The sequence below is a fragment of the Mizuhopecten yessoensis genome, unplaced genomic scaffold (genome assembly GCF_002113885.1).
Source record: "Mizuhopecten yessoensis strain PY_sf001 unplaced genomic scaffold, ASM211388v2 scaffold431, whole genome shotgun sequence".
NCBI lineage: Eukaryota > Metazoa > Mollusca > Bivalvia > Pectinida > Pectinidae > Mizuhopecten > Mizuhopecten yessoensis.
Window position 1 is genome coordinate 661392 of NW_018403543.1, and position 26016 is coordinate 687407.

Genomic DNA, 26016 nt, shown 5'->3' on the forward strand with positions numbered 1-26016 from the left:
TAGGTTTTACTGTATTCACCATGCTATATACAAGATATCTATAGTTTGACTACAGAATTTTTATCATAGCTTCACTTGTTATGACTAGTATTTAAATTTAACTTGTGAGCGTGATTCATTCAGCTGTAGGATCCTGAATTGATAAAACATGAATTTCACCAAAAGGCAAAGATAAATATGAAAGTTCGTTTCTACCATAATGGTGAAAAAAGAATTTAGAAATAATCAAAATTTCAAAAATTATCCTCTTTTTGTCAATTTTGACTGAGTTTTATTGTACATCACTTTTCAAAAGAGGATGAATACACGAGAAAACAGGTGCCTGATGACAGACAATAGAGCCTTATGTAACAGCACCAGAGACCCATACGAGTCAGGTAGCCTAAAACTGGTTTCCATCTTCTAGGGTAACAAGCCATTCGGATTGACATGTCTCGCCTGTGCCCCGCTTGACCATCAATGCACATCTTAAGTTTGCTTGGTCTAGCACTAATATTTTCAGAGAAATTAACTAACTTAAATGCAAAAACTTAATGTTGATGGAGATGCTGACAAAGTCGATGGACCATGAAAGGTAGGCAGCATCAGGCATTTGATGCATGGGTTGAGATGTACTACCTGAGATGCATCTATGGTCCAAGTTTGGTTGGTCTAGCACTTACACTTTCAGTGCAACTAACTTACCTGTAAACGCAAAAACTTAATGTTGACGCCGCTGCCGCCCCTTGAAAAGCAACACCTTAGTTTCACTTCCACTACTTCGTGGCAGCGAGACAAAAACTACAGAAATGTAGATTAAGATATTTATATTCATTTAAATTTAAAACAAAACAAATAATCAGTATTAAGAGTAAATAATAAAAAAAAATATCGGTATAACAATATAGACTTTAACTTAACTACAAGTGTACATTACCATCAGATCAACTCGAAGTGGTACAGGGTAAAAATCTCATATACTTTCTTTATCGATTAATTTGTTACAAAATATCTCATATCACGGCAAGAATATGAAATAGAAACCCATTAAATGATCAGTTCCTCATGAAGTGGAAATGGAGGTTACACAACGAGTGGTTGTTGAATATGGTATTTATTTCACTCGAGTTAGTTAATTTTCAAAAGTTACAAAAGACACGAACTTTAGCGAGTGTCTTTCTGTAACTTTTGAAAATTAACTAACGAGAGTGAAATAAATACCATACTCAACGACCACGAGTTGTGTGATCTGTTTCTACCACAATCTCAGCTAGAAACAGCTGGAGTATTTCCTGATTTGAAAAGCATACACACACTTTGTTGACAAGGCTGGCATAGTGATATGACCCATATGTAAAAAGTCACTCATTAATATTCAACAAATTTAATAATTTTCAAAATAATGTTTCGGCAACAACTTTGTGAAAAAATAAAATAGATGAACGACTTAAAATATTGAGAGTATGCAATATTGCATTAATTAATATAAATTAACCACAGACTATATGCGCGTAAGCATATCGTACGAAGTCTGCCTCATGTCAAGTGATGAAGACGAACTAATCGCTGTCAATGTCCAAAACCATAATCCTGGGACGTTTCTTCGTGAGGTTCTATGGTTGACGTTTATAGTGAGAGTTCCGCCATAGACAGGTCCTCCAAATATTGATAACGGGACATGGGGAGAACTAATTATTTTCCGACAATGTTACAGATCTTGTTTGGGTTTCACAGAGACATATATATTACATCTCTGGGTTTCACGACCTGGACACACGACGGTATGGCGTTGAAACGATATCGAGCGCCTGTAGCAATTTTGCTTGAAACTAGCGATCAAATCTTTAAGCATCATCCTCTTTTTGTATTGCCTTAATAACCCCCTTTTCCCATTGCATAACCTCACAAAACTCACCATTTACATTTGCCGGATGTTGACAGCATGCGACAAAAAAGCATGTGAAAATAGTTGCCAGGTCAAGGTTCATCTTCTCGACCAATCAAAACTACGGTAGGTCATATACCACGTGTGGTGTATAACTCACATTTATTCAACACTCTGCATGTTTATACAATAATCTGAGAGTGGAATAACACAGCGTATTGTGGTAGAATGGTATATATTACTTCCTTACACAATAAAACAACGATACAAACCACATGACCACATGCACTCTACAATTAAAACCTCCGCTTTCACAAACTACAAAATATCAAGTTTTGATTTGTCAATACTAAGTACAACCCACAATATAGAAGACGCTGGTATAACTACCCATTCAATAGTATACACACACACAACTAATATCATCAATAGCCCTGTAGTAGCAGTAGCTTCATTTGGCACTCAGAAAGTATCCCTTCAATTTTACGTGCATTCCTATGCTGAAAACCGTTTGGGGACTTGTCAAATTCTGGCTACCAGGAGTTGAATGCCAGAAGATGTTTTAACTTCAGCATAATACAACCAACTGAATGTATTCACGAAGATTACATGAAATGAAGAATCTACCACAATAGTTGTTTTCAGTTGCTAGTTTATACTTATGAGGTTGACAATACAATGGAAATTTCTCCTTTTTCCTTTTAAAGATTAAGGTCATCAAAAACTCTAAAATTTCTCTCTTTTTTATCGCTTCATGCTTATAAAGGCAATACATGTGTTAGTAAATATGATGTAAAATTCCTTATTTGAAGTCCTATTTAATTTAAACTTGCCAGTTGTCATTACAGATTCCTACTGGCAATGTTAGTACTGAGTATTTGTTACTGATAAGACACCGCGGTGGGAAATTCCTCCAGGTGCCCTGCGGGTTTGGTGGTCATTCAAGGTTTTAAAACTGGTAACTTGCATAGGTGGCTGTGAATGAGATTGGTATCAGCCACGGAGGGATGTTTCGTTGGTGCTCCGTCAGTTCTGGGGTGGTCTTGTGTCTACCGTGGAGGTAATAGCCACTGAAGGCCATGTCTACCACATGCTGGTCCTCTGGCCATCGTCCAGTCGTTGTCTAATGGAGAGAAAGGCTATTATCAGTATAAAGATCGAAGTCGCAAAATAATAACAATGACAATAGTTTGAGGTTCTTGTATATCACTTTATCAAAACCTTCTTCGTAGGTTGTCTCAAAGCGGTTCACAAATTATTATCCGTGGTAATAGGGCCTTTGCAACCAGCCAATATATTTCTCAACTCCCTGGGGAGCATACAGCCTGTGCTGCCATTTCAGCACTCACAACTAACATTTTAAAATTCCAGCACTGCCCAACCATGTACTCATTTACAGCTGATTAGACTGGAACAAATTTAACAATCACTAATATCCAAGAAATGACTGTATAAATTGTATTGGCGAGATATCCGTGTTACACTTTCATGTTTGACGTGTTCCCTTGTTTCCTCCTTTCTGTTATTTTTATAGTCATGTCGTTAGTAGGCATCATGTGGCAACTTTTAATAAAAAAAGACATATTTCTGGCCATAAGGGATCAGTGTAACAATGTTTTTTGATGTCATTTTCCATTGTGACATCATGCTCCATGGCAATTGTTTCCCCCATCAGAAAGTCACAATGTATTTTCCAAGGAAAAAAGGTGATTTTTCAGAAGAAATACGAACATTATGGGAGAAACAGGTTCTCAAACTCGTGATGATTAGTTATAACGCTAATCTAACTCTTGTTAGTTAATTTTCAAGTTGGAAAAGACACTCAATGAACCTCGTGTCTCCATACAATTTGAAGATTAACTAGCTCGAGTTAGATAACATGAGAACCAACCATCACTCGTTTGGGAACCTCTATTTGTTATCTAATATTAAGAAACAAAATCGTTTTGAAATATACAAACGCTGTCATCAATCAACAGATGGTAGATGTAAAGTAAAAGATTGAGAAGTCACCTGTATATCTATGAAGAATTTCCAGGGTTCGTGTGGAGTCTCGCCGTGACCATAGTACACGAAGTAGGATGTCTCGTTCATCTCCGGGAAGGTATAGACAGGCAGCGGTGTGCCTGGCAGTATGGACCAGCCCACCAGGGTCAGGTCAGACTGGGGGCAGATATACACCGTCATGTGGTCAGGACCTGTACAGGCAATGAAATACTGTAGTCATTCGTATGTTAATCATCTACTGTCAAGTTCATCAACTAAAAACATATCATAAGCAATAACAAATTACTGAATTTTACATAAAAAAAAATATAATTTCTTATAATACATGATAAAAGATCAACTGAAATCAAATCTGTAAATAACCATGAAAAATACTATCAGTAATTTTCACACATGAGTAGCCACAAAATACAAATTAATATATTACGTGTCCCTTGTTTTAACGTTTTGGTCAAACTTACCACTGTATATAGCATTTACACTACAATTATTAAATTTACTACATTAGAGGCCCAAAATAATTGTCTGAAATATAGACCAGTAAATTTGTCCGCCTTCTGACACAGTTTAAGTTACTGACTATTAATAGTGTGCCATGGCATTAAGCCTGGTTAGCTGTAACAGAAATAAAATGAGAAAAATATGATCAAGAGAAATCAAAATGCTATACAATCATTACAACAATAAACCAACATGTACAGGTTAAAACACTGTTCACAAAAAGGAAAACACCAACAAACATTAACTTAATATGCATCCAGACTTATTAGCACCTCTTGTCTATTAAGGGGGCTGCGGTGGCCAAGTGGTTAGGGCGTCTGACATTCTGCTACAACTAGCCCTCCACCACTGCGTCACGGGTTCGAGACCTATGGGGGCAGTCGCCAGATATAGGCTGTAGGTCGGAATCTCCGGCTTTCCTCCACCACCAAAACCTGGCACTTCCTTAAATGACCATAGCTGTTAATAGGATGTAAAACACAAACAAACCAAAACCTATTATATTATTATTAAATTACCTGTGACTTCAAAATTGAGTCGGAGAATATCTGGGGATACGGAGTGTTTGCTGACCAGAGCGGACACCACCTTTGGCTGAGGGTCGATGGCAGGTGTTGGTATGTACTTACTGTCCCTGTAAAACAAAGGGAAAATGTTATGAAGTATTACATCTAAGAAAAGTCATTCGAAAGACAAGGCAAAGCCCAACTGGAACAAGATTGCAACACATTGCCGAACTCCACCACTGACCACAAATGAAAATAAGGTTGGCCTTCCTCCCGTAAAATGTTTGCTGCAACCCCTCACACAAACGAATGTAGATATTGCTACAAGGAACTCAGAAAAGGAAAAGGTACCTTGGATAAGGAAGACATTTTTTTGTTTTTGATGATCGAAATATATTTACATGTAACTTAGAATATATATTACTATATACCTGGAATATTGTCTTTATTGTACCTCAGATTGAGATTAACATAACATGTGGTATGGTAATGACATAGGACCTGTATGGTTCCACTTACTTGGGATTTAGCAGATGTAGTATGGGTATAAAGTAGGGCAGACCGAAGTATGGTCCTTTCCCTCTCAAATCTGCGCTGGCCGTCTTATACACTGGGAAGTGCTCCTGAATCAGCTCGTCCCTGCGGAAGTCTTGGGGCAAGTACCACAAACCGCTGTCAGAATGAACCAGCTCTCCTTTCAGATTGTAATTTTTTCTGTTCATGTGCTTAAACACAGAATATCAATAACTCCATTAGGGTTGAATGGGTTAAACGAACAAAGAAACAAAAGGCCAAGTGGGCCTGTATCCCTCACTTGGACATTTAAGCAATGATAGCAATGATCTCATTAAAAGAAGTACGGCAGATAAGATCCCTGGGATAGGACCAGTCCCTGGAGCAACCATTGGTAGCATTTTTTTTATATCCAAATCTTCACTCAGCTAATGTATTTTATTGTTGCAAGGTGGGGGGGTTTCAGAAGTTCCAATGTTATCACTTGAGGACTGAGTCTAGAGAGTCGGTATTCTGAACAGATTCCAGGTACTGAGATCTAAGAGTAGACACTTACCACATGTGAAAATCTCTGAGGGGACGGAGAGTCTCTGTCACCACTGAAGGGAAATCCCACAGATGTAAATACAACAACTAGTAAGCCCAGGACAAATAAAGTGCCAACGGTCCTCAGAATGAGTCTCATATCACAGACATACATCAGGCCAAACTGCAAGGAGAAAACAAGTACGCTTGATCAAATAAGGTTTACACCCGAGAAAAAAAGAAAGTAGAAAACAGGTTCATTAGCTAAAACATGTGTTATAACTGAGGAATGAATGAAATAGAAAGCAAGAACATGTCAAACAAGGGTTTATCATACAAACAAAATTCACATCAGGTATGAAACATTGCAGTGCTATAACTTACTTGTATAATATCTAGTTCATTTGTTGTTACTTTAATTGGCATCTGTAACTAGTGGGTTATACTACAGTGACTTATAAGGTACTGACAGGTAGACAGTATAGTGTAACTAGTGGGTTATACGACAGTGACTTACTAGGTACTGACAGGTGGGCAGGATAGTGGAATTAGGGGGTTATACTACAGAGACTTACTAGGTACTGACAGGTGGGCAGTATAGTGTAATTAGTGGGTTATACTACAGGGACTTACTAGGTACTGACAGGTGGGCAGTATAGTGTAATTAGTGGGTTATACTACAATGACTTACTAGGTACTGACAGGTAGACAGTATAGTGTAACTAGTGGGTTATACTACAGTGACTTACAAGGTACTGACAGGTAGACAGTATAATGTAATTAGTGGGTTATAATACAGAGACTTATTAGGTACTGACAGGTGGGCAGTATAGTGTAATTAGTGGGTTATACTACGATGACTTACTAGGTACTGACAGGTAGACAGTATAGTGTAACTAGTGGGTTATACGACAGTGACTTACTAGGTACTGACAGGTGGGCAGGATAGTGGAATTAGGGGGTTATACTACAGAGACTTACTAGGTACTGACAGGGGGACAGTATAGTGTAATTCGTGGGTTATACTACAGTGACTTACTAGGTACTGACAGGAGGGCAGTATAGTGTAATTAGTGGGTTATACTACAATGACTTACTAGGTACTGACAGGTAGACAGTATAGTGTAATTAGAGGGTTATACTACAGTGACTTACAAGGAACTGACAGGGGGACAATATAGTGTAATTAGTGGGTTATACTACAGTGACTTACTAGGTACTGACAGGTGGGCAGGATAGTGGAATTAGGGGGTTATACTACAGAGACTTACTAGGTACTGACAGGTGGGCAGTATAGTGTAACTAGTGGGTTATACTACAGTGACTTTCTAGGTACTGACAGGTAGACAGTATAGTGTAATTATTGGGTTATACTACAGAGACTTACTAGGTACTGACAGGGGGACAGTATAGTGTAATTCGTGGGTTATACTACAGTGACTTACTAGGTACTGACAGGAGGGCAGTATAGTGTAATTAGTGGGTTATACTACAATGACTTACTAGGTACTGACAGGTAGACAGTATAGTGTAACTAGTGGGTTATACTACAGTGACTTACAAGGTACTGACAGGTAGACAGTATAGTGAAACTAGTGGGTTATACTACAGTGACTTACTAGGTACCGACAGGTAGACAGTATAGTGTAACTAGTGGGTTATACTACAGTGACTTACCAGGTACTGACAGGTGGGCAGTATAGTGTAATTAGTGGGTTATACTACGATGACTTACTAGGTACTGACAGGTAGACAGTATAATGTAATTAGTGGGTTATACTACAGAGACTTATTAGGTACTGACAGGTGGGCAGTATAGTGTAATTAGTGGGTTATACTACGATGACTTACTAGGTACTGACAGGTAGACAGTATAATGTAATTAGTGGGTTATACTACAGAGACTTATTAGGTACTGACAGGTGGGCAGTATAGTGTAATTAGTGGGTTATACTACGATGACTTACTAGGTACTGACAGGTAGACAGTATAGTGTAATTAGTGGGTTATACTACAGAGACTTACCAGGTACTGACAGGTAGACAGTATAATGTTATTAGTGGGTTATAGTACAGTTACTTACCAGGTACTGACAGGTGGGCAGTATAGTGTAATTAGTGGGTTATACTACAGTGACTTACTAGGTCCTGACAGGTGGACAGTATAGTGTAATTAGTGGGTTATAGTACAGTGACTTACTAGGTACTGACAGGTAGACAGTATAATGTAATTAGTGGGTTATACTACAGAGACTTACCAGGTACTGACAGGTAGACAGTATAATGTAATTAGTGGGTTATACTACAGAGACTTACTAGGTACTGACAGGTAGACAGTATAATGTAATTAGTGGGTTATAGTACAGTTACTTACTAGGTACTGACAGGTGGGCAGTATAGTGTAATTAGTAGGTTATACTACAGTGACTTACCAGGTACTGACAGGTAGACAGTATAGTGTAATTAGTGGGTTATACTCCAGTGACTTACTAGGTACTGACAGGTAGACAGTACAATGTGACTAGTGGGTTATATTAGAGTGACTTACCAGGTACTGACAGGTAGATAGTAAGAACAGTGTGACGAGAGTAGCCAAGGCCAGATCTGGGTTGATTGTGGTCCCGACTCGGCTCATGGTAGGAATAATGATGATAAGGAACATGTAGATGATGTACATTGAGGACAACAGAGGCAACAACATCCCACCCAGGTGTAACATCAACATTGTCTTCTTGTTATCTGAAACACAACAAAATGTTAGCTGTTACAACTTAACACATTGCACTTAACTTATTATGGAGACATCTTAACTCAAACATTTTAACAAATCTTTTATCTTACCTGTCTGACAAGGAAGATCAAACGATGGTTACTTTAAACAAATTTAATAAATGCTCTCATGTGTATCAAAATGTAATTATATTCACAATGCATCGAAATATAATTGAAGATGTGACTGTAACCTGAAAACTTTGTATACATTCCACCTTTTCCTATCTGAACAATGACATCATGATGGCACTGATTATTCGTTTGTAAATTTGTAGGCGGTGTCTTCAGTGGGCTACATAATGAATATCACAATCACTGGTCTGCTTGTTTGTTACAAGAAGATTATTTTAGATGCCCCAAATTTTACCCCTTTATTGTCCCTTATGGGCCCCCGAAAAGTCTACGGTTGACCCCTGTGATCATGGATATGGCTAACAAGAGGCCCAAGGGACCTGCATAGCTCACCTGGTATTAATTTCACACTTGTAACCTTAAAAGTGGGTCAAGGTCAAATCTATTTAATGAATTAAATTGAGCTTCTACCTAAATATCCCGACCTATGACTATTTGTCATTCAGAAGAACCTGTTTAAAGATTTTAGTGCGTTTGGCCTCTGTGACATTGAAAGTTTAAACAAGGCCATAAAGTTGAACGAACTTGCATTGGTAGCCATTCATTCCAGCATGCTAGTGGCCAATAATCATCATCTTCCAACAGTTTTAAACACTTTTTCATATTTGACCCCCAATGACCTTCAAAGTATGTCAAGGTAGTCATTTATCCCAGCATGCTACTTGATAAATCATCACCATGAGCCTTTTGGTTATTCAGAAGAGGTTATTTATAGCTTTTTTTAAAAACATTTGACCCAAGTGACCTTGAAAGTGGATCCTGGTCATAAATTTTAACAAAATTGGTAGCCCTTCATCCTAGTTTGCTACTGGCCAAACATCATCAACCTGGGCCTAAAGGTTATTGAGAGGAAGTTGTTTAAAGACAAAAGTTGACGCCAGACGGCCCTTCGGGCCAGGTGAGCTAAAATTGTAGTCCCCAAACTACAAGTCAACAGGTGTACCTATGAGGAATATAGTTATCTCTGATGGGTGTTCCACATGGGACACCGGCCACTTGTATCTTGAATATGTAGAGGTTGAGGAAGAGTTTAAACTAGGATACCAGGCAATAACCCTCATAGAAAACAGACAAATCCATGTAAAATACGTTTTAAGAAAGAATGACAGAATATATTCTATTTGACCTGTTTAACATTGTTATGAATATATTTTATTCAGATATTGGGTGTAGAAGGAGCCTACGTACAAAGTGCCAGTGTAAATATGTTCCATTCTGTAAGAACTGAAGCCAATATACCTCGCCAGTGTAGACTGGTCACCTGTGTGACACACTCGCGCAGCAACAGGGGGAACAGTACCCACAACATCACAAGGTACGCCATGCCCAGACCCAGGTAGGTCAGGATCAGGTTAGCCACTGCCAGCTCACACAGTACAGTGTCAAACATGAGTCTCTCCACATAAATAGGATCCAGACCCTGGCAACACAAAAAATAATCCCTCACATTTTATTTGTTATTAAAGCAGAGTGTTTTTGTCCCTTTGCTATTTGCACAGTTAAAGCTTTTTAAAACAAAATCTGTCTGGTTGGAAGTGAAATTAATTATCACTTATTCAATGACTGAAGTCTGCCTTTTCACCAGGCATGAAGAGAATACAGGAACAATGGAAAATGGCTCTGTTTATAAACATGGAAGTAGTGTTTGTTTTACTGCATAATGACATTTAAAATTGGAAGAATAGTTTCAAGAAAGAGAAGTATATTTTTCAAACAATATTAATATCAAACTTTGTACTATAGGCAGGTGTCTTTTACATGTTCATTTGAGTTTTAAGTTCTCTTGACATTTTTTATTATGCTTTGAAGACAGGCCTCAAATGACCAAATTATTTCACCATTGGAGAAATCACAGCGTTGACTCTACCCTAAGCCTTAGTAAACTTCCTTTTTCGCAGCTGTGGTCCCTAAAATGTTCTTAAGACAATTATTTTCCTCACCTTGAAGAGCCTGGGTTTACAGAACCGTGTCACTCACCTTGAAGAGCCTTAGTTTGAGGAACTATATATCTCACCTTGAAGAGCCTGGGTTTACAGAACTGTGTCACTCACCTTGAAGAGCCTGAGTTTACAGAACTGTGTCACTAACCTTTAAGAGCCTGAGTTTACAGAACTGAGTCACCCACCTTGAAGAGCCTGGGTTTACAGAACTGTGTCACTCACCTTTAAGAGCCTGGGCTTACAGTACTGTGTCACTCACCTTGAAGAGCCTGGGTTTGAGGAAGAGCTGCATGCTGACGATGCTGAAAAAGCCAGGCATGACAAACAGAAACCACATGGTGGAGGTGTTGGTGTACCAGAACATCGACCTGCCACAAAGACTGAGGGGCAGGGCCACACCCACCACCACAACCAGTACACACACAATCCAAGTGGCTGTAGTTGCCATAAACCCAGCAAGCATGTTCTTCAAATGTGTAAAACCACCAACAGAGGTCTTCATAGAAGCTATATATAAAGGCAAGTTTTATCAACAGAAGCGGATCAATTGTGCAAAACAGGAAGGTAAAATTGCACATACAATTAAAATATCTATTTCAAACTTTGCCTGTTCCTCAGATATCCGATATAATAAAAAAATATATCTTTACTGAAATATTTTTTTTACAAATCTGTTTATTCTTACTCCAATAGTTCCTTAATTTTATCGATATTATCCATTTTACCAAGAACCTATGTTTTCCAATGTTCATAGTAGACTTTTTTGCCATGTCACATGATTTGAGCATGTTACAAGAACTGAATCAATGATTGAGAATGAGAACGGTTTCATGAATATGGTCCCAGATCAACTGGGTGTTATTCATCGGTTATCAGTCGTGCTGTAACACACAATAATGCTGGTCTGGATTATATTAATATAAGCCCATACCTTGTGATGCTTGTGTTCTCTCTGCTCTCCTGTAATACAAACAGAAACATCAGACCAGCAACATAATTTATATCACTGTGAATATTTATTTGTTTACATGTTTTACAGCATTCAATTTTGCAAATAATAAAACAAATACGTTATTTAAAGCACAACTATGAAAACTAAGTGAGGTACAAAATGTATATAACAAAACATACCTTATTTATCTTAAAAATCGAGGAGAGTAAGGTTTAAATAATGTATTATCAATCTTCAGTATTACGGGGGTATATGTACAGAACATTTAGAACTATTCACTCTACTGTCTTCTATATACTGCCTTACCTGCAAATGTGTTTATGACCTGAAGCTTATTGTAAGTTAACCATGCTTACCTATAATGTGTATCATTTTCCGCAAAACCATTTTCCTGCTTTGCATGCTGAAATCCTAAAAAAGTAAAAATCAGTTTTAAATATGAGATTCAAACAGACATCTGTAATTAATGATTAATGATTCATAATGAAATATGTGACAAGGGAAAATATTCATTTTTATGTACATGCCAGGTTTTGATGGTGGAGGGAAGCCGGAGTTCTTGGAGAAAAAACGCCGACCTGCGGCCAGTACCTTGTGTCTGGCCCCTCGTATAACTCCGGCTAGTGGAAGCAGTATATTAAACGCCTTAACCACTTGGCCACCGCGGCCCCCTCACTATAACAATACATTTGTATGAACCAAAAACCAATACAACACAAAAGGGACCATCTGTATGGAACTACAACAATTCTGTCAGATGAAGTGGACTTTTCACGCTAACCTGTGTGGACACGACCGGCATTAGCCTCCCGCCACGGTGACCTGAGGGTGTGTCAGTAATTAACCTGTGTGGACTCGCCCAGCAGTAGCCTTCCGCCAAGGGGACCTAAGGGTGTCAGTAACTAACCTGTGTGGTCACGACCGGCATTAGCCTCCCGCCACGGTGACCTGAGGGTGTGTCAGAAACTAACCTGTGTGGATCCGACCAGCAGTAGCCTTCCGCTACAGTAAGATGTAGGTGCAGCAGGAAATGATACAGTTGAGTATAGAACCAATCCTCTTCGGGTAGTGGACCACTACCAGTCCAACCAGGTCATAGAACACCATGTTACCATGGCGATCGTCCCCAGGGTCATCTAGTTTAGGATCGGTGGCCAGAGCCTGGACAATGCTCAACAGGTTCTCACCTATGTTACAGTACCAAAAAGTATTGTCAGGTAATCAGGTATTGTAGTAAGATTAACACAACTAATATTATCACATGAGTAATAGTATTGAGATTATCACCCAGGTAATAGTACTGGGGTTATCACCTAGTTATAGTACTGAGACTATTACCTAGGTGATAGTAATGACGTGACTGAGAGGTTATCACCTAGGTAATAGTATTGTGTGGACACGACCAGCAGTAGCCTTACGCCAAGGTGACCTGAGGGAGTGTCAGTAACTAACCTGTGTGGACATGCCCGGCATTAGCCTCCCGCCAAGGTGACCTGAAGGTGTGTCAGTAACTTACCTGTGTGGACACGACCAGCAGTAGCCTTCCGCCAAGGTGGCCTGAGGGTGTGTCAGAAACTAACCTGTGCGGACACGACCGGCATTAGCCTCCCGCCAAGGTGACCTGAAGGTGTGTCAGTAACTTACCTGAGTGGACACGACCAGCAGTAGACTTCCCCCAAGGTGACCTGAGGGAGTGTCAGTAACTAACCTGTGTGGTCACGACCGGCATTAGCCTCCCGCCAAGGTGACCTGAGGGAGTGTCAGTAACTAACCTGTGTGGGCACGACCGGCAGTAGCCTTCCGCCAAGGTTACCTAAGGGCGTGTCCGGAACTAACCTGCGTGGACACGATCGGCAGTAGCCTCCCGCCAAGGTGACCTGAAGGTGTGTCAGTAACTTACCTGTGTGGGCACGACCGGCATTAGCCTCCCGCCACGGTGACCTGAGGGTGTGTCAGTAATTAACCTGTGTGGACTCGACCCGCAGTAGCCTTCCGCCAAGGTTACCTAAGGGCGTGTCCGGAACTAACCTGCGTGGACACGATCGGCAGTAGCCTCCCGCCAAGGTGACCTGAGGGGGTGTCAGTAACTAACCTGTGTGGTCACGACCGGCATTAGCCTCCCGCCACGGTGACCTGAGGGTGTGTCAGAAACTAACCTGTGCGGACACGACCGGCATTAGCCTCCCGCCAAGGTGACCTGAGGGTGTGTCAGTAACTTACCTGTGTGGGCACGACCGGCAGTAGCCTTCCGCCACAGTAAGATGAAGGTGCAGCAGGAAATGATACAGTTGAGTATAGAACCAATCCTCTTCGGGTAGTGGACCACTACCAGTCCAACCAGGTCATAGAACACCATGTTACCATGGCGATCGTCCCCAGGGTCATCTAGTTTAGGATCGGTGGCCAGAGCCTGGACAATGCTCAACAAGTTCTCACCTATGTTACAGTACCAAAAAGTATTGTCAGGTAATCAGGTATTGTAGTAAGATTAACACAACTAATATTATAACATGAGTAATAGTATTGAGATTATCACCCAGGTAATAGTACTGGGGTTATCACCTAGTTATAGTACTGAGACTATTACCTAGGTGATAGTAATGACGTGACTGAGAGGTTATCACCTAGGTAATAGTATAGAGGTTGTTACCCTGGTAACAGTTAAGTAATCACCTAGGAGGTAACAACTTTAGATTATCACCTATGTGATAGTACTGAGGTAATCACCTAGGTAACAGTTGAGGTTATTACCTAGGTGATAGTACTGAGGGTATTACCTAGGTAACAGTTAAGGTTATTACCTAGGTGATAGTACTGAGGGTATTACCTAGGTAACAGTTAAGGTTATTCCCTAGGTGATAGTACTGAGGGTATTACCTAGGTAACAACTTTATGTTATCACCTTAGTGATAGTGCTGAGGTTATCACCTAGGTAACAGTTGAGGTTATTACCTAGGTAACAACTTTATGTTATCACCTAGGTAACAACTTTAGGTTATCACCTAGGTAATAACTTTATGTTATCACCTAAGTGATAGTGCTGAGGTTATCACCTAGGTAACAGTTGAGGTTATTCCCTAAGTAACAACTTTATGTTATCACTTAGATGATAGTAAAGAGGTTATTACCTAGGTAACAACTTTAGGTCATCACCTAGGTGATAACATAAAGTTATCACCTAGGTGATAACCTAAAGATGTTACCTAGGCAATAACCTCAACTGTTACCAAGGTGATATCCTCAGTACTATCTCCTAAGTGATAAACTAAAGTTGTTACCTAGATAGTTGCCTCAGTACTATCACCTAGGTAATAACCTCAAGTTTTACCTAGATAATAACCTCAACTGTTACCTAGGTGATAACCTCAGTACTATCACCTAGGTGATAACCTAAAGTTATCACCTAGGTAACAACTTTAGGTTATCACCTAGGTGATAGTACTGAGGTTATCACCTTGGTAACAGTTGAGGTTATTACCTAAGTAACAACTTTATGTTATCACCTAGGTAACAACTTTAGGTTATCACCTAGGTAATAACCTCAGTACTATCCCCTAGGTGATAACCTCAGTAGTATCACCTAGGTGATAACCTTAAGTTGTTACCTAGGTGATAAACTCCAAACTATCATCTAGGTGATAACCTAAAGATGTTACCTAGGTGATAACGTAAAGTTGTTACTTAGGCAATAACCTCAACTGTTAGCTAGGTGATAACCTAAAGATGTTACCTAGGTGATAACGTAAAGTTGTTACTTAGGGAATAACCTCAACTGTTAGCTAGGTGATAACCTAAAGTTGTTTCCTAGGTGATAACATTACCTAGGTGATAGTACTGAGGTTATCACCTAGGTAACAGTTGAGGTTATTACCTAGGTAAAAACTTCATGTTATCACCTAGGTAACAACTTTAGGTTATCACCTAGGTAATGTTATCACCTAGGTAACATCTTTAGGTTATCACCTAGGTAACAACTTTATGTTATCACCTTAGTGATAGTGCTGAGGTTATCACCTAGGTAACAGTTGAGGTTATTACCTAGGTAAAAACTTCATGTTATCACCTAGGTAACAACTTGTTATCACCTAGGTGATAGTACTGCTGAGGTTATCACCTAGGCAACAGATGAGATTATTACCTAGGTAACAACTTTTGGTTATCACCTAGATGATAGTTTGGAGTTTATCACCTAGGTAATAGTTGAAGTTATAACCTAGGTGATAGTACTGAGGTTATTATCTAGGTAACAACTTTAGGTTATCACCTAGGTGATAGTACTGAGGTTATTACCTAGGTAACATTTGAGGTTATTACCTAGGTAACAACTTAAGGTTATCACCTAGGTGATAGTACTGAGGTTATTACCTAGGTAACAACTTTAGGTTATCATCTAGGTGATAGTACTCAGGTTATCACCTAGGTAACAGTTGAGGTTATTACCTAGGTATCAATTTTAGGTTATCACCTAGGTGATAGTACTGAGGTTATCACCTAGGTAACAAGTTTAGGTTATCACCTAGATGATAGTACTGAGGTTATCACCTAGGCAACAGATGAGATCATTACCTAGGTATCAACTTTAGGTTATCACCTAGGTGATAGTACTGAGGTTATGATCTAGGTAAAAGTTGAGGTTATTACCTAGGTAACAACTTTAGATTATCACCTAGGTGATAGTACTGAGGTTATCACCTAGGTAACAGATGAGATTATTACCTAGGTAACAACTTTAGGTTATTACCTAGGTGATAGTTCTGAGGTTACCACTTAGGTAACAACTTAAGGTTATCACCTAGGTAACAGTTGAGGTTATCACCTAGGTGATAGTACTGAGGTTATTACCTAGGTAATAACTTTAGGTTATCATCTAGGTGATAGTACTGAGGTTATCACCTAGGTAACAGATGAGGTTATTACCTAGGTAACAACTTTAGGTTATCACTTAGATGATAGTATTGAGGTTATTACCTAGGTAATAGTTGAGGTTATTACCTAGGTGATAGTACTGAGGGTATTACCTAGGTAACAGTTAAGGTTATTACCTAGGTGATAGTACTGAGGGTATTACCTAGGTAACAACTTTAGGTTATCACCTAGGTAGTTGTATTACAAAGGTTATTGTTTTGGTAGCTGAAGAGGTTTTGTCTAGGTATTAGTATAGTCTTGGTAACAGTTGAGTACCTGCTCTCTGTAAACACCCAGGAGGAATGGCCTGAGGAACATCATTCATAGTGTGGTAGACATAGCCATTAGAAATGTATGCAATATCCAAACCTAAAAAATACACAATAAGCGCAAATCAATATGAGGATACATTAGATGATGCACCTTTTTCCTATATGCTCCATGGTTGGATTATAATCATGTATGTGGTGGTCGGTGATATTGACTCAATGTTACTAATTTTAGAAACAGCAGGTTAACATTCACTTATTGACATCATTTCTATTGTAACATCACAATGCTCTCTGCCAAATGCAGTACATTATCTCTCCATACAATTTTCATACTTTTCACCTTGTTTGAATAAATTGTTCAACTTCTTCGATATTAATTAGATAAACACCAATATCAGATAAACAGCTTATTCATATAATATCTAACCACAATATTTATTCTGAAAACATGTTGGTTTTTAAACATTATGACGTTTCCATTTCAGAACACATGTACAAATACTTTTAAGAACTGATTACTGATACGAAGATAATACACGTTACATTAACATGTAGCCCAGATGTTACAGCTTAAGATCAATCATTATAATGAACAAACAAAACATCTACGTACTCACCAGGAATCTTGCCGTAATCCCTGAAGATGCGGTAGTCTGTGTCCGCCGGGACAAGACCTAGCTCAAAGACCTCCTGGTTTATTACAGAAGCACTCGGGTACACAGCCGCCTCTAAATACACTTTGACCAGCCAGGGGTGCTGTGGACCTGTAGACACGGACAAACGTCTCTGGTTAGTACCGTGATGGTTTTACCCGTGAACTACTAACAGTACTACTTAATTTACATATTTTCCCATTAATCAGAGTATTCAGACGTTTCAAGAAAGTTTTTTCTGGTATCATTTCAAAGTATATATCTGTAATTGGTCCTTCTATAACTTAAAAACCTTGTAAATGAAACATCTGAGATAAAAAATTAAAATTGAACTCATACATCAAATTTAAGTGAGTCAAATGCAATATATATATATATATCCGCCTGAAGAAGCCCTAGAAGGCAGAAAGGCCTAGAGGACGATCTGAAAAATTTGTGTTTTTATTCTATATTTTCTTCGCAAGGAATTATTTATTTATTATCTACTATATATATATGTATAACACTGAATAGAAACCCAACCTCTTTGAAAAAAATTGCCTTTACATCTGAAACTTAAAGATCACATGCAAGTAGAATTTTTAAAGAGCGATTGATCTGTGTTGAGATCTAAACCGAAAGGTGGTTGTCTCTCAACGCAAGTTTTATATCAAGCTATATGTGGTATTCATGGGTTATCTTTTCAGCACCCCTCAAGCATTTATTTCATGTGGGTTGTTTTTTTCTTTTTTTTCTTCTTGATAATATCACTATTTTGATTACTTCTTTATAAACTTTACCCTAATAATGGTTTCTTATTGGTTTTATTACCAAAAATAATCAACAAAACAAATTATAATAAAGATGTTTGAAAAGTTATTGTCTAGATCAAAGATAGATAAGAAGGTTTGTAGAAAAAGAAAAAGAAAAAGACTCGGGTGAATAGTAAATGGGTCCACTCGTAAGATAATGGATCCGGTGGACAGGTAACACGTCTGGTGAATACCAAATGAGCCAAGTAAATTGATCATGTACAACAGACTGTAAAAGCTGGCGTGGATTTACAAAAAGCCTATGGATTAATTAGTACAGTGGTGGTTTTACCTGTCAACTGTACTCACAGTACTTCATAATTGACATATTTTCACATTAGTTCGAGTATTCAGACATGTATCAAGAAAGTTTTTTTCTGGTATAATTTCAGAGTACATATCTGTAATTGGTCCTTCTATAACTTTAAAATTCTTGTAAATGAAACATTTGAAATAAAAATAAAAATAAATGAACTCATAAATTTGTACATTTAACTTTGGTAAATCAAATGCTATATATATAAATATCACTGAAAATAAAAGCCACCTTTTAAGAAAACATTGTTTTTAAACATCTGAAATTTCAAGATTACATGCAAATATAACTTTTAAAGAACGGCAGATCTGTCTTGAGATCTCAACTGCGAGAAGGATGTCTCTCAAAGCAAGTTTTGCAGCAAGCTATGTGCTTTTCATGGGTAATCTTTTCATCATCCCTCAAGCATTTGTTTTCTTTTCTTGATAATTTCACTATTTTGATTAGTTCTTATAAAATTTACCCTAATAATGGTTTCTTATTGGTTTTATTACCAAAAACAAAACAAAACAAAAAACAGGAGGCCCATGGGCCTTAACGGTCACCTGATGTATTTATACAGAAAGTTGATTTTGTTTTTAACATGAACAGAAATATTATTCAAAGTGACAAAAAATCTGATTTTTCTAAACAAGGAAAATGAAGTAATTTTAGCACACTGACTCATTTGGGCCCCACCCTACAGCCCTTGGGGGTATGGCTGGCTCAAAATGTTCAAAGAATCAAACTGTCAACTCAGGGTTATAATTCCGATCAATTTATTACCATATAATGTTCAAAGTATCATTTGCCATTATAAACCATAATAAATTTTGCCCCCCCCCCTCCTTCCCCAGGGGGTAAACATGAGACCCTAGGGTCATAAACCTTAAGACCCTTCCATCTATGAAGAGTGTTTGATTCTACCATATCTGGGTCTTTGAGAAGAAGATTTTTGAAATTTCAGTCAATTAAACCCTTTTTGGCCCCATCCATCAGTCCCTGGGGGTCAGTCAGGGCTAATATGTGCATACCATCAAACTGCTACCTAATACTGATAATGCTAACCTAAATTGAATTACATCCAATGGAAATTAAACAAATGTTGGTCCAAAATGTGATTTCCCTATATAAACTATAGTAAAGTTTACCCCTCCTAAGGGGGAAACGTGAGACCCCAGGGTCATGATCATGAAATTCACAATTTTGGTAAAGCACCTTAAGACCCTTCCATCTATGAAGAGTATTTGATGGTCTTGAGAAGAATTATTTTTGAAATTTCTGTCAATTCAACCCTTTTTGGCCCCACCCATCAGCCCCTGGGGGGCAGTTAGGGCTAATATGTGCATACCATCAAACTGCTTCCTAATACTGATAATGCTAACCTAAATTGAATTACTTCCAATGGCAATTAAACAAATGTTAATCCAAAATGTGATTTCCCTATATAAACTATAGTAAAGTTTACCCCCTCCCCAGGGGGAAATGTGAGACCCCAGGGTCAAGAAATTCCCAATTTTGGTTAAGCACCTTAAGACCCTTCCAACTATGAAGAGTATTTGATTCTATTATATCTGGGTCTTGAGAAAAAGATTTAGAAATTTTAGTCAATTTGACCCTTTTTGGCCCCGCCTCTCAGGCCCCTGGGGGTTTGGGGACCAAATCAGCCACTATTTGTGTTGACCTTTGGCCATGGAAGGTTTCTGCAAAATTTCATTGAAATTGGTTCAGGGGTTTTGGAGAAGAAGTCGAAAATGTAAATTGTTTACGGACGCACGAAGGACAAAAGGCGATCGCAATAGGTCACTTAGACCTAAAAATCATAATAAAGATGTTTGAAAAGTTATTGCCTAGATCAAAGATAGATAAGAAGATTTGTTAATTTGTTCGTTTTAACAGAAAAAGACTCGGGTGAATAGTAAATGGGTCAAGGGAGCACTCGTAAGATAATGGATCTGGTGGACAGCTTACACGTCTGGTGGACAGGTAACACGTCTGGTGAATACTTAATGAGCCAAGTAAATTGATCATAAGCAACAGACTGTAAAAGCTGGCGTGGATTTATTACATGTTGAAAATACACGACAGCCATGGTTGACAAAAGTGCTTTATATTTAAACAATAAACAATAGGTGCAGAGTGGTTAAATCCAAATTTCTGTTTACTACTGTACATTCATAGGAAGTACAATACTGAAACAAAAATATCTGGGTAGCATTTCCTAGACAGTGAACTGTCCATTATTGCCTAAATTCTTAATATCAAACTTATCTCAGAGTTAACCTCAGGGCTGATTTATCACACCTATCATCAAATTTAGTAATGTTACCTATTTAAACATCTTACGACTCAAACCACTGAAGTCACTCACGGCTGTGAGGTATATGTGCTAAATCTTTAAAGCAGAAATCCAAGCAAGCAATACAAAATGATGTCAGGAAGACTAACTTTTTTAACTTTTTTTTTTTATTTTTTTTATTGCTGCTTTGGTGCTGCAGCAGTAGACTCAATTTTGATGCAGGGAAGCTTGAGGAGTCTGGTTGTAACATAATTAGCATGCTGTACAACAGAAGCTTTTCCATGTCTTGTACATATATGACAATCAAATGAAATTAGATATGACTACCTGCACCACCTACCAATCAAAGTTATTTTATATTTCCATAAATGCACTCTAGATCTGTAAGAAGCCATGGCTGAAATCATTCTGCAGAATATAATATTTCTGGCAGGTAGCAACAGGTATGTACTAGATGGAGTAGGAAACAGGAACACCCACAGATAAAGTGCTGCATAAGGCCAGAAGTATATTGGAAAATAAAAGCAAAGTTTTGTACAACAAATAGACTGGCTACCAGCTGCCCCTAAGATTTTATGAAGAATTAATTGCCCGGCTACATTTTACTACCAGCTTATCTCCCCCTAGTTTGAGAACTTCTAGAATCGGACATCCAAGTAAGCAAAATTACCAGATTTTTTTTCTACATAGTTCAATATTCTAGAGATGGGGGCCAGTCTATACAGCAAAAGAAACAAAACAAATCAGAGTAATACAAGCAATCTATAGTCCTCACCATCAAACAAACTAAAGTAACAAAAAAGAACAAAAGGCCATGTAACCATATGGTGTGGAGCACAAGACTCCATTCAAGTATGCAACACTCCAACATCAAAGGAGTATAACTTTCATACAAGTGCGAGTAAATATGGCAGCAAAAAACAAAACTTGTTAGTGCAGAACTTGACTAGAGTTCCCGACTGTTTTGTAGACAACTCTCCCCACAAGCAATCAAAAGAGAGAGGGCATACATTCTTAATAATTCTTCATGCTATTTCCGTTTTTAGTCAATATTCTCCAAATTCTTTTGTCATTCAAGCAAAATGCTACCGGAGTATGCGGAAATCTGAAGCGCCACATACAGTGAACCTCACGCTGTCATCGGTCGGGAAACCAATAGATGTAAGAGTATGTAACATATGCTCCAGACAAGTGGTCCATGGTGAATAATTTAGGACCATAACTTCATATAATGTGGGGCATGAGACTTCAGTAAGGAGCACTCAAGCTCTGTCCTTCAAACGTACTCGCGTATAAAATTTGGTAAATGCACAGGGTAATTGAAAGAGTTTGTGAGATTTGCCCATGACAAAGTGACCCACTGACAAATTGATAACTCAAACAGAGGGATGGACGGACAGACTGACAGATGGAGTGCAAACTTTAGTAGCACCAGTGGGGGATTCATTATATGAAAGTCAATATTTTTATTGTAACACATGTAATATGAAGACAAAATATTAAATTTGACATCATTAACAACAGTTAGTCCACAAATATGTTATTTTTGCCTGTGTTTTATCTTGTTTTCTCCCACAACCACTGTAGGTTTCCTCACTCCTGATTCACTGGATAAACCTGCTAGGAGTTGGTAAACATTTTTAGTTACCCACTAGTGGGTGACACCCTGGACGTGATTCCATTGGTCAATTGTTTACTTGTGACGTGACGTCACAATGCTTTGCAACGTCATGATTCATGGCAATTGTTTTTCCCCATCGGAAGCCGACAGTGTATTTTCAAGGGAAACATGTGGCTTTCAAGATAAAGCATGAACCCTATGGGAGAAAAGGGACCCCAAACTTGTGATGGTTGGTTATCATGTTTATCTAACTCTCGTTATTTAATTTCCAAATCGTAATTGACACTCAGCAAACCTCGTGTCTTTATGCAATTTGAAAATTAACTAACTCGAGTTAGATAAACATGATGACTTACCATCACTGTTTGGGGAACCTCTATATAACTATTTGGAGAATCAAAGGTACATGAACAAGGACAAGTATTCATTGTGGGTATATACATTGGGGATTGTGCAGGTGATAGGCATTTCCTGATCTGTACTGAGGTGAACCCTAACATAGCAGTACTACATAGGATATATTAATACCTAGCCACAAATATCTCTACAGTAATTCTCTGTACACCGCAGAATAATTACCTCTGTATAGAGTTCACCTAGAAGTATAGAGTAGAGTTATTTCAGCAAATTCAACATCTAAGTCAACAAACATATTTATAATTTTTCATGATTGTGCAAATCATACATTTGGACAAGGGGTATGTCTACCAATCAATATTTTTCTTATACAAGTTTTGGAAGCCGGGAAACTCTAAAAGCTGGAACAAATCAGTTTGTCGTTGAATAAAAAAACATATGACAAACTGGTTTTTTTCGAAAGAGGGGACGGGTGTTTTTGTTTTGAATATGTGTACTGATTGCAAAGTCAATTATGAAAATGATTGATGAGTATTAGATGACCTTAACATTGATATGATAAAGAAAGGTTAAAATAAGTCTGTATACCACATAAGACAAATACTGTTGTGTAGGATGGAGATACCTGTTTGGAAGACAATTTCCCAGCCACCAGCTCCAGCCGAGTCCAGGTTAATGAAAGCTTTAATACTCTTGGCCCAGTGGTGTTTGGTGATAAATCCATGACTAGCCTGTCAGAAGTAATAAATGTTAATAATTTGGTAAATCATGCTTATTTTGATCCTTTTAACTATCTGTTGTTATGGTTGCCAGTATTTTTGCAATTTGGAGCTGGAAGATAAATCTATAGGGCATGTTACTCAGCCATTTTTGCTTACTGATCATCTAACTAAAAGTTTCCATACATTTAATTTTATTTCTGGTAATTTCTGTTTATTTGCAATAAGAAACGTAACAGTTACGTACCCTTAACGTACCAATAGTGCCAATTTGGTAAGCTATATGATTTTTTTCATATAATGCGATGCGCTCTGGCCCCACACCAGACATCTATATGTCAAAATGTCTAAGTCTGGTGTTAGGGCCAGAGGAAACACAGGCTACTAGTTTGGGAACTACTTTTCTAAATTCAGACTTTGATATACTTTGCTTTGTTGGCCGACATTTTGAGGCTTGTTTTAGTAAAAATTCAATGATTAAATGCTTATGCAATAAATGGTGATAAAGGAGAAAATATTATCATTGCAAAAACATGGACAGAAACGTTAACAAACTTCTTCAACTAATAGAAATAATTTTATTATTAAACAACTTATATTATATTTGTAAAACTTTCACACACTGTTTTAATGTTTTAAAATTATACCAGGGGTATATAGCATACTATTTTTCTACTTTTTCTGAATATGGTCTTGGTCGATTTGTATTTTATCTAGAAAAACTATCTATTATGTCTATTGTTGCATTTAATATACAATGTCAATAACTTTAACTATATAAGTTCCATGTACAGAACAATTCAATTTATATAAGAAACCTATTCTTTCCAGAAATAATTTAATATAAATAAGAAGGATGTCTAAATGTAGTTATAACCTTCCACAAAAAAAAAATATATACATATAGGCCTAATAAGCCTTACATAACATTTTGCATTATAATTTATTTATGACTTCAATTTTGCATTACTATTTTTTTCCAATTTTTGCGAACAGAGATATGGAAATGCACTAATTAATAAACTGCATATCTTGTTTGTACCTGTAAAAGGTTTTCCTCCGCTCCGTTGAATAAGAATATAATGTTATGCATCAATGGCTTGCTGGACTGGGATAGTGAACGTGCAATTTCAAGCATGACCGCACAGCTTGACATATCATCGCCTGCACCTGTAATGTAATTAAAACACATCATGTGCATAATATATTGTCATAACCTTCTTATAAATAACGTGTCAATTCAAGTTATGTAGCTAACAGGTTGGGCACAACGGCGCATATGGGTAATAATCCTGCATTTTGGTAACATCTTTGTATGTTATGGTTGAATGCACTTCAAATCTACTTTCACTATGTTATATATAAAAAAATCAAAATTTTGTACTTATACTATCTTTATTAAAAATCGCTATTTATATGGTTATTATAAACAACTTTTGGTTGAACGTTTTTTCGTGTTTTGACATTTTCGTGATTTTAGATGTCCCGACTTTTCTAAGGCTTCAAAGGTCGTGAACAATCAAAAGTTGTTTGTAATAACCAATAGATATGGCTATTTTTAATAACGCAAGTGAAGTACAAAATTTTGATTTTTTTTATATAGGATAGTGAAAGTAGATTCGAAGTGCATTCAACCATAATATACAAAGATGTTACCCAAATGCAGGATTATTTCCCATATGCGCCGTTGTGCCCAACCTGGCTAATTGACTGGAAGGTCAAAATGTAGGTCACGTTTATTTACCTATAGCATCCACCATCGTGTCATAGTGACAGTTCATCAACACGCTGTGTGTAGCTCCAGAAACTGGCCCTAGCCTCACTACAACGTTCTTAAGGTTCTTGTACACACTATAAAAGTCTGTGTTGATAAAGAACAGATGAAAAGATCCACTCGTGTTCTGTACATCTATCAACATCTCCTTTGATTCGTGCAGATGGTCTTTAAACGCCAACAATTCTTTTAAAATATAGTTTTTGGTATGTAGTTCATTTGCTTCACTACCGGCTGGTCGCTGTCCAAAGCTTGTCACAGTTTCTAGATGTCGACGTGCTAGATTTTCATAAAATACTCCTTCCAATGGTTTGTCGTCTGCGATACGAGGTTCGGGGAACTGATGGAACCTCAAACACACAAATAAAAACACACCAATATACAATCCGAATATCAAAAACCAAACGAAAAAAGATTCGTAATATCCAAAGGTTGAATTCCAATTTTCTACAGTTAAATGTCTTGATGCATAGTTAGATTTATCGGAGTTTTCTTGTGGCTGACGTCTCCGTCGCAAAGCTTGCACGGAGGCTGCCATGTTGGAATTAACACGTAAGTATCAGTGTAGTCGTTTCCTCATATTTCATACAGCTAGGCTCGAACAGCGTGAACCAAACAC

At 37.9% G+C, this 26016-nt stretch overlaps 1 protein-coding gene across 1 annotated transcript; it reads right to left on the minus strand.

Annotated features, from left to right (window-relative positions):
• Positions 1–1802: 1802 nt before the first annotated feature.
• Positions 1803–25998, minus strand: LOC110448869 (endoplasmic reticulum metallopeptidase 1-like). The gene is made up of 16 exons (XM_021495349.1): positions 25368–25998; positions 24666–24793; positions 23530–23635; positions 17506–17652; positions 16893–16985; positions 13932–14147; positions 12068–12122; positions 11691–11719; positions 11019–11266; positions 10059–10239; positions 8464–8654; positions 5948–6100; positions 5398–5603; positions 4891–5006; positions 3878–4062; positions 1803–2987 (listed from the first exon to the last, which is right to left on the minus strand). Exons 1-16 carry the CDS (start codon positions 25933–25935, stop codon positions 2814–2816), a joined length of 2796 nt encoding a protein of 931 aa, XP_021351024.1. The 5' UTR covers positions 25936–25998; the 3' UTR covers positions 1803–2813.
• Positions 25999–26016: the final 18 nt, after the last annotated feature.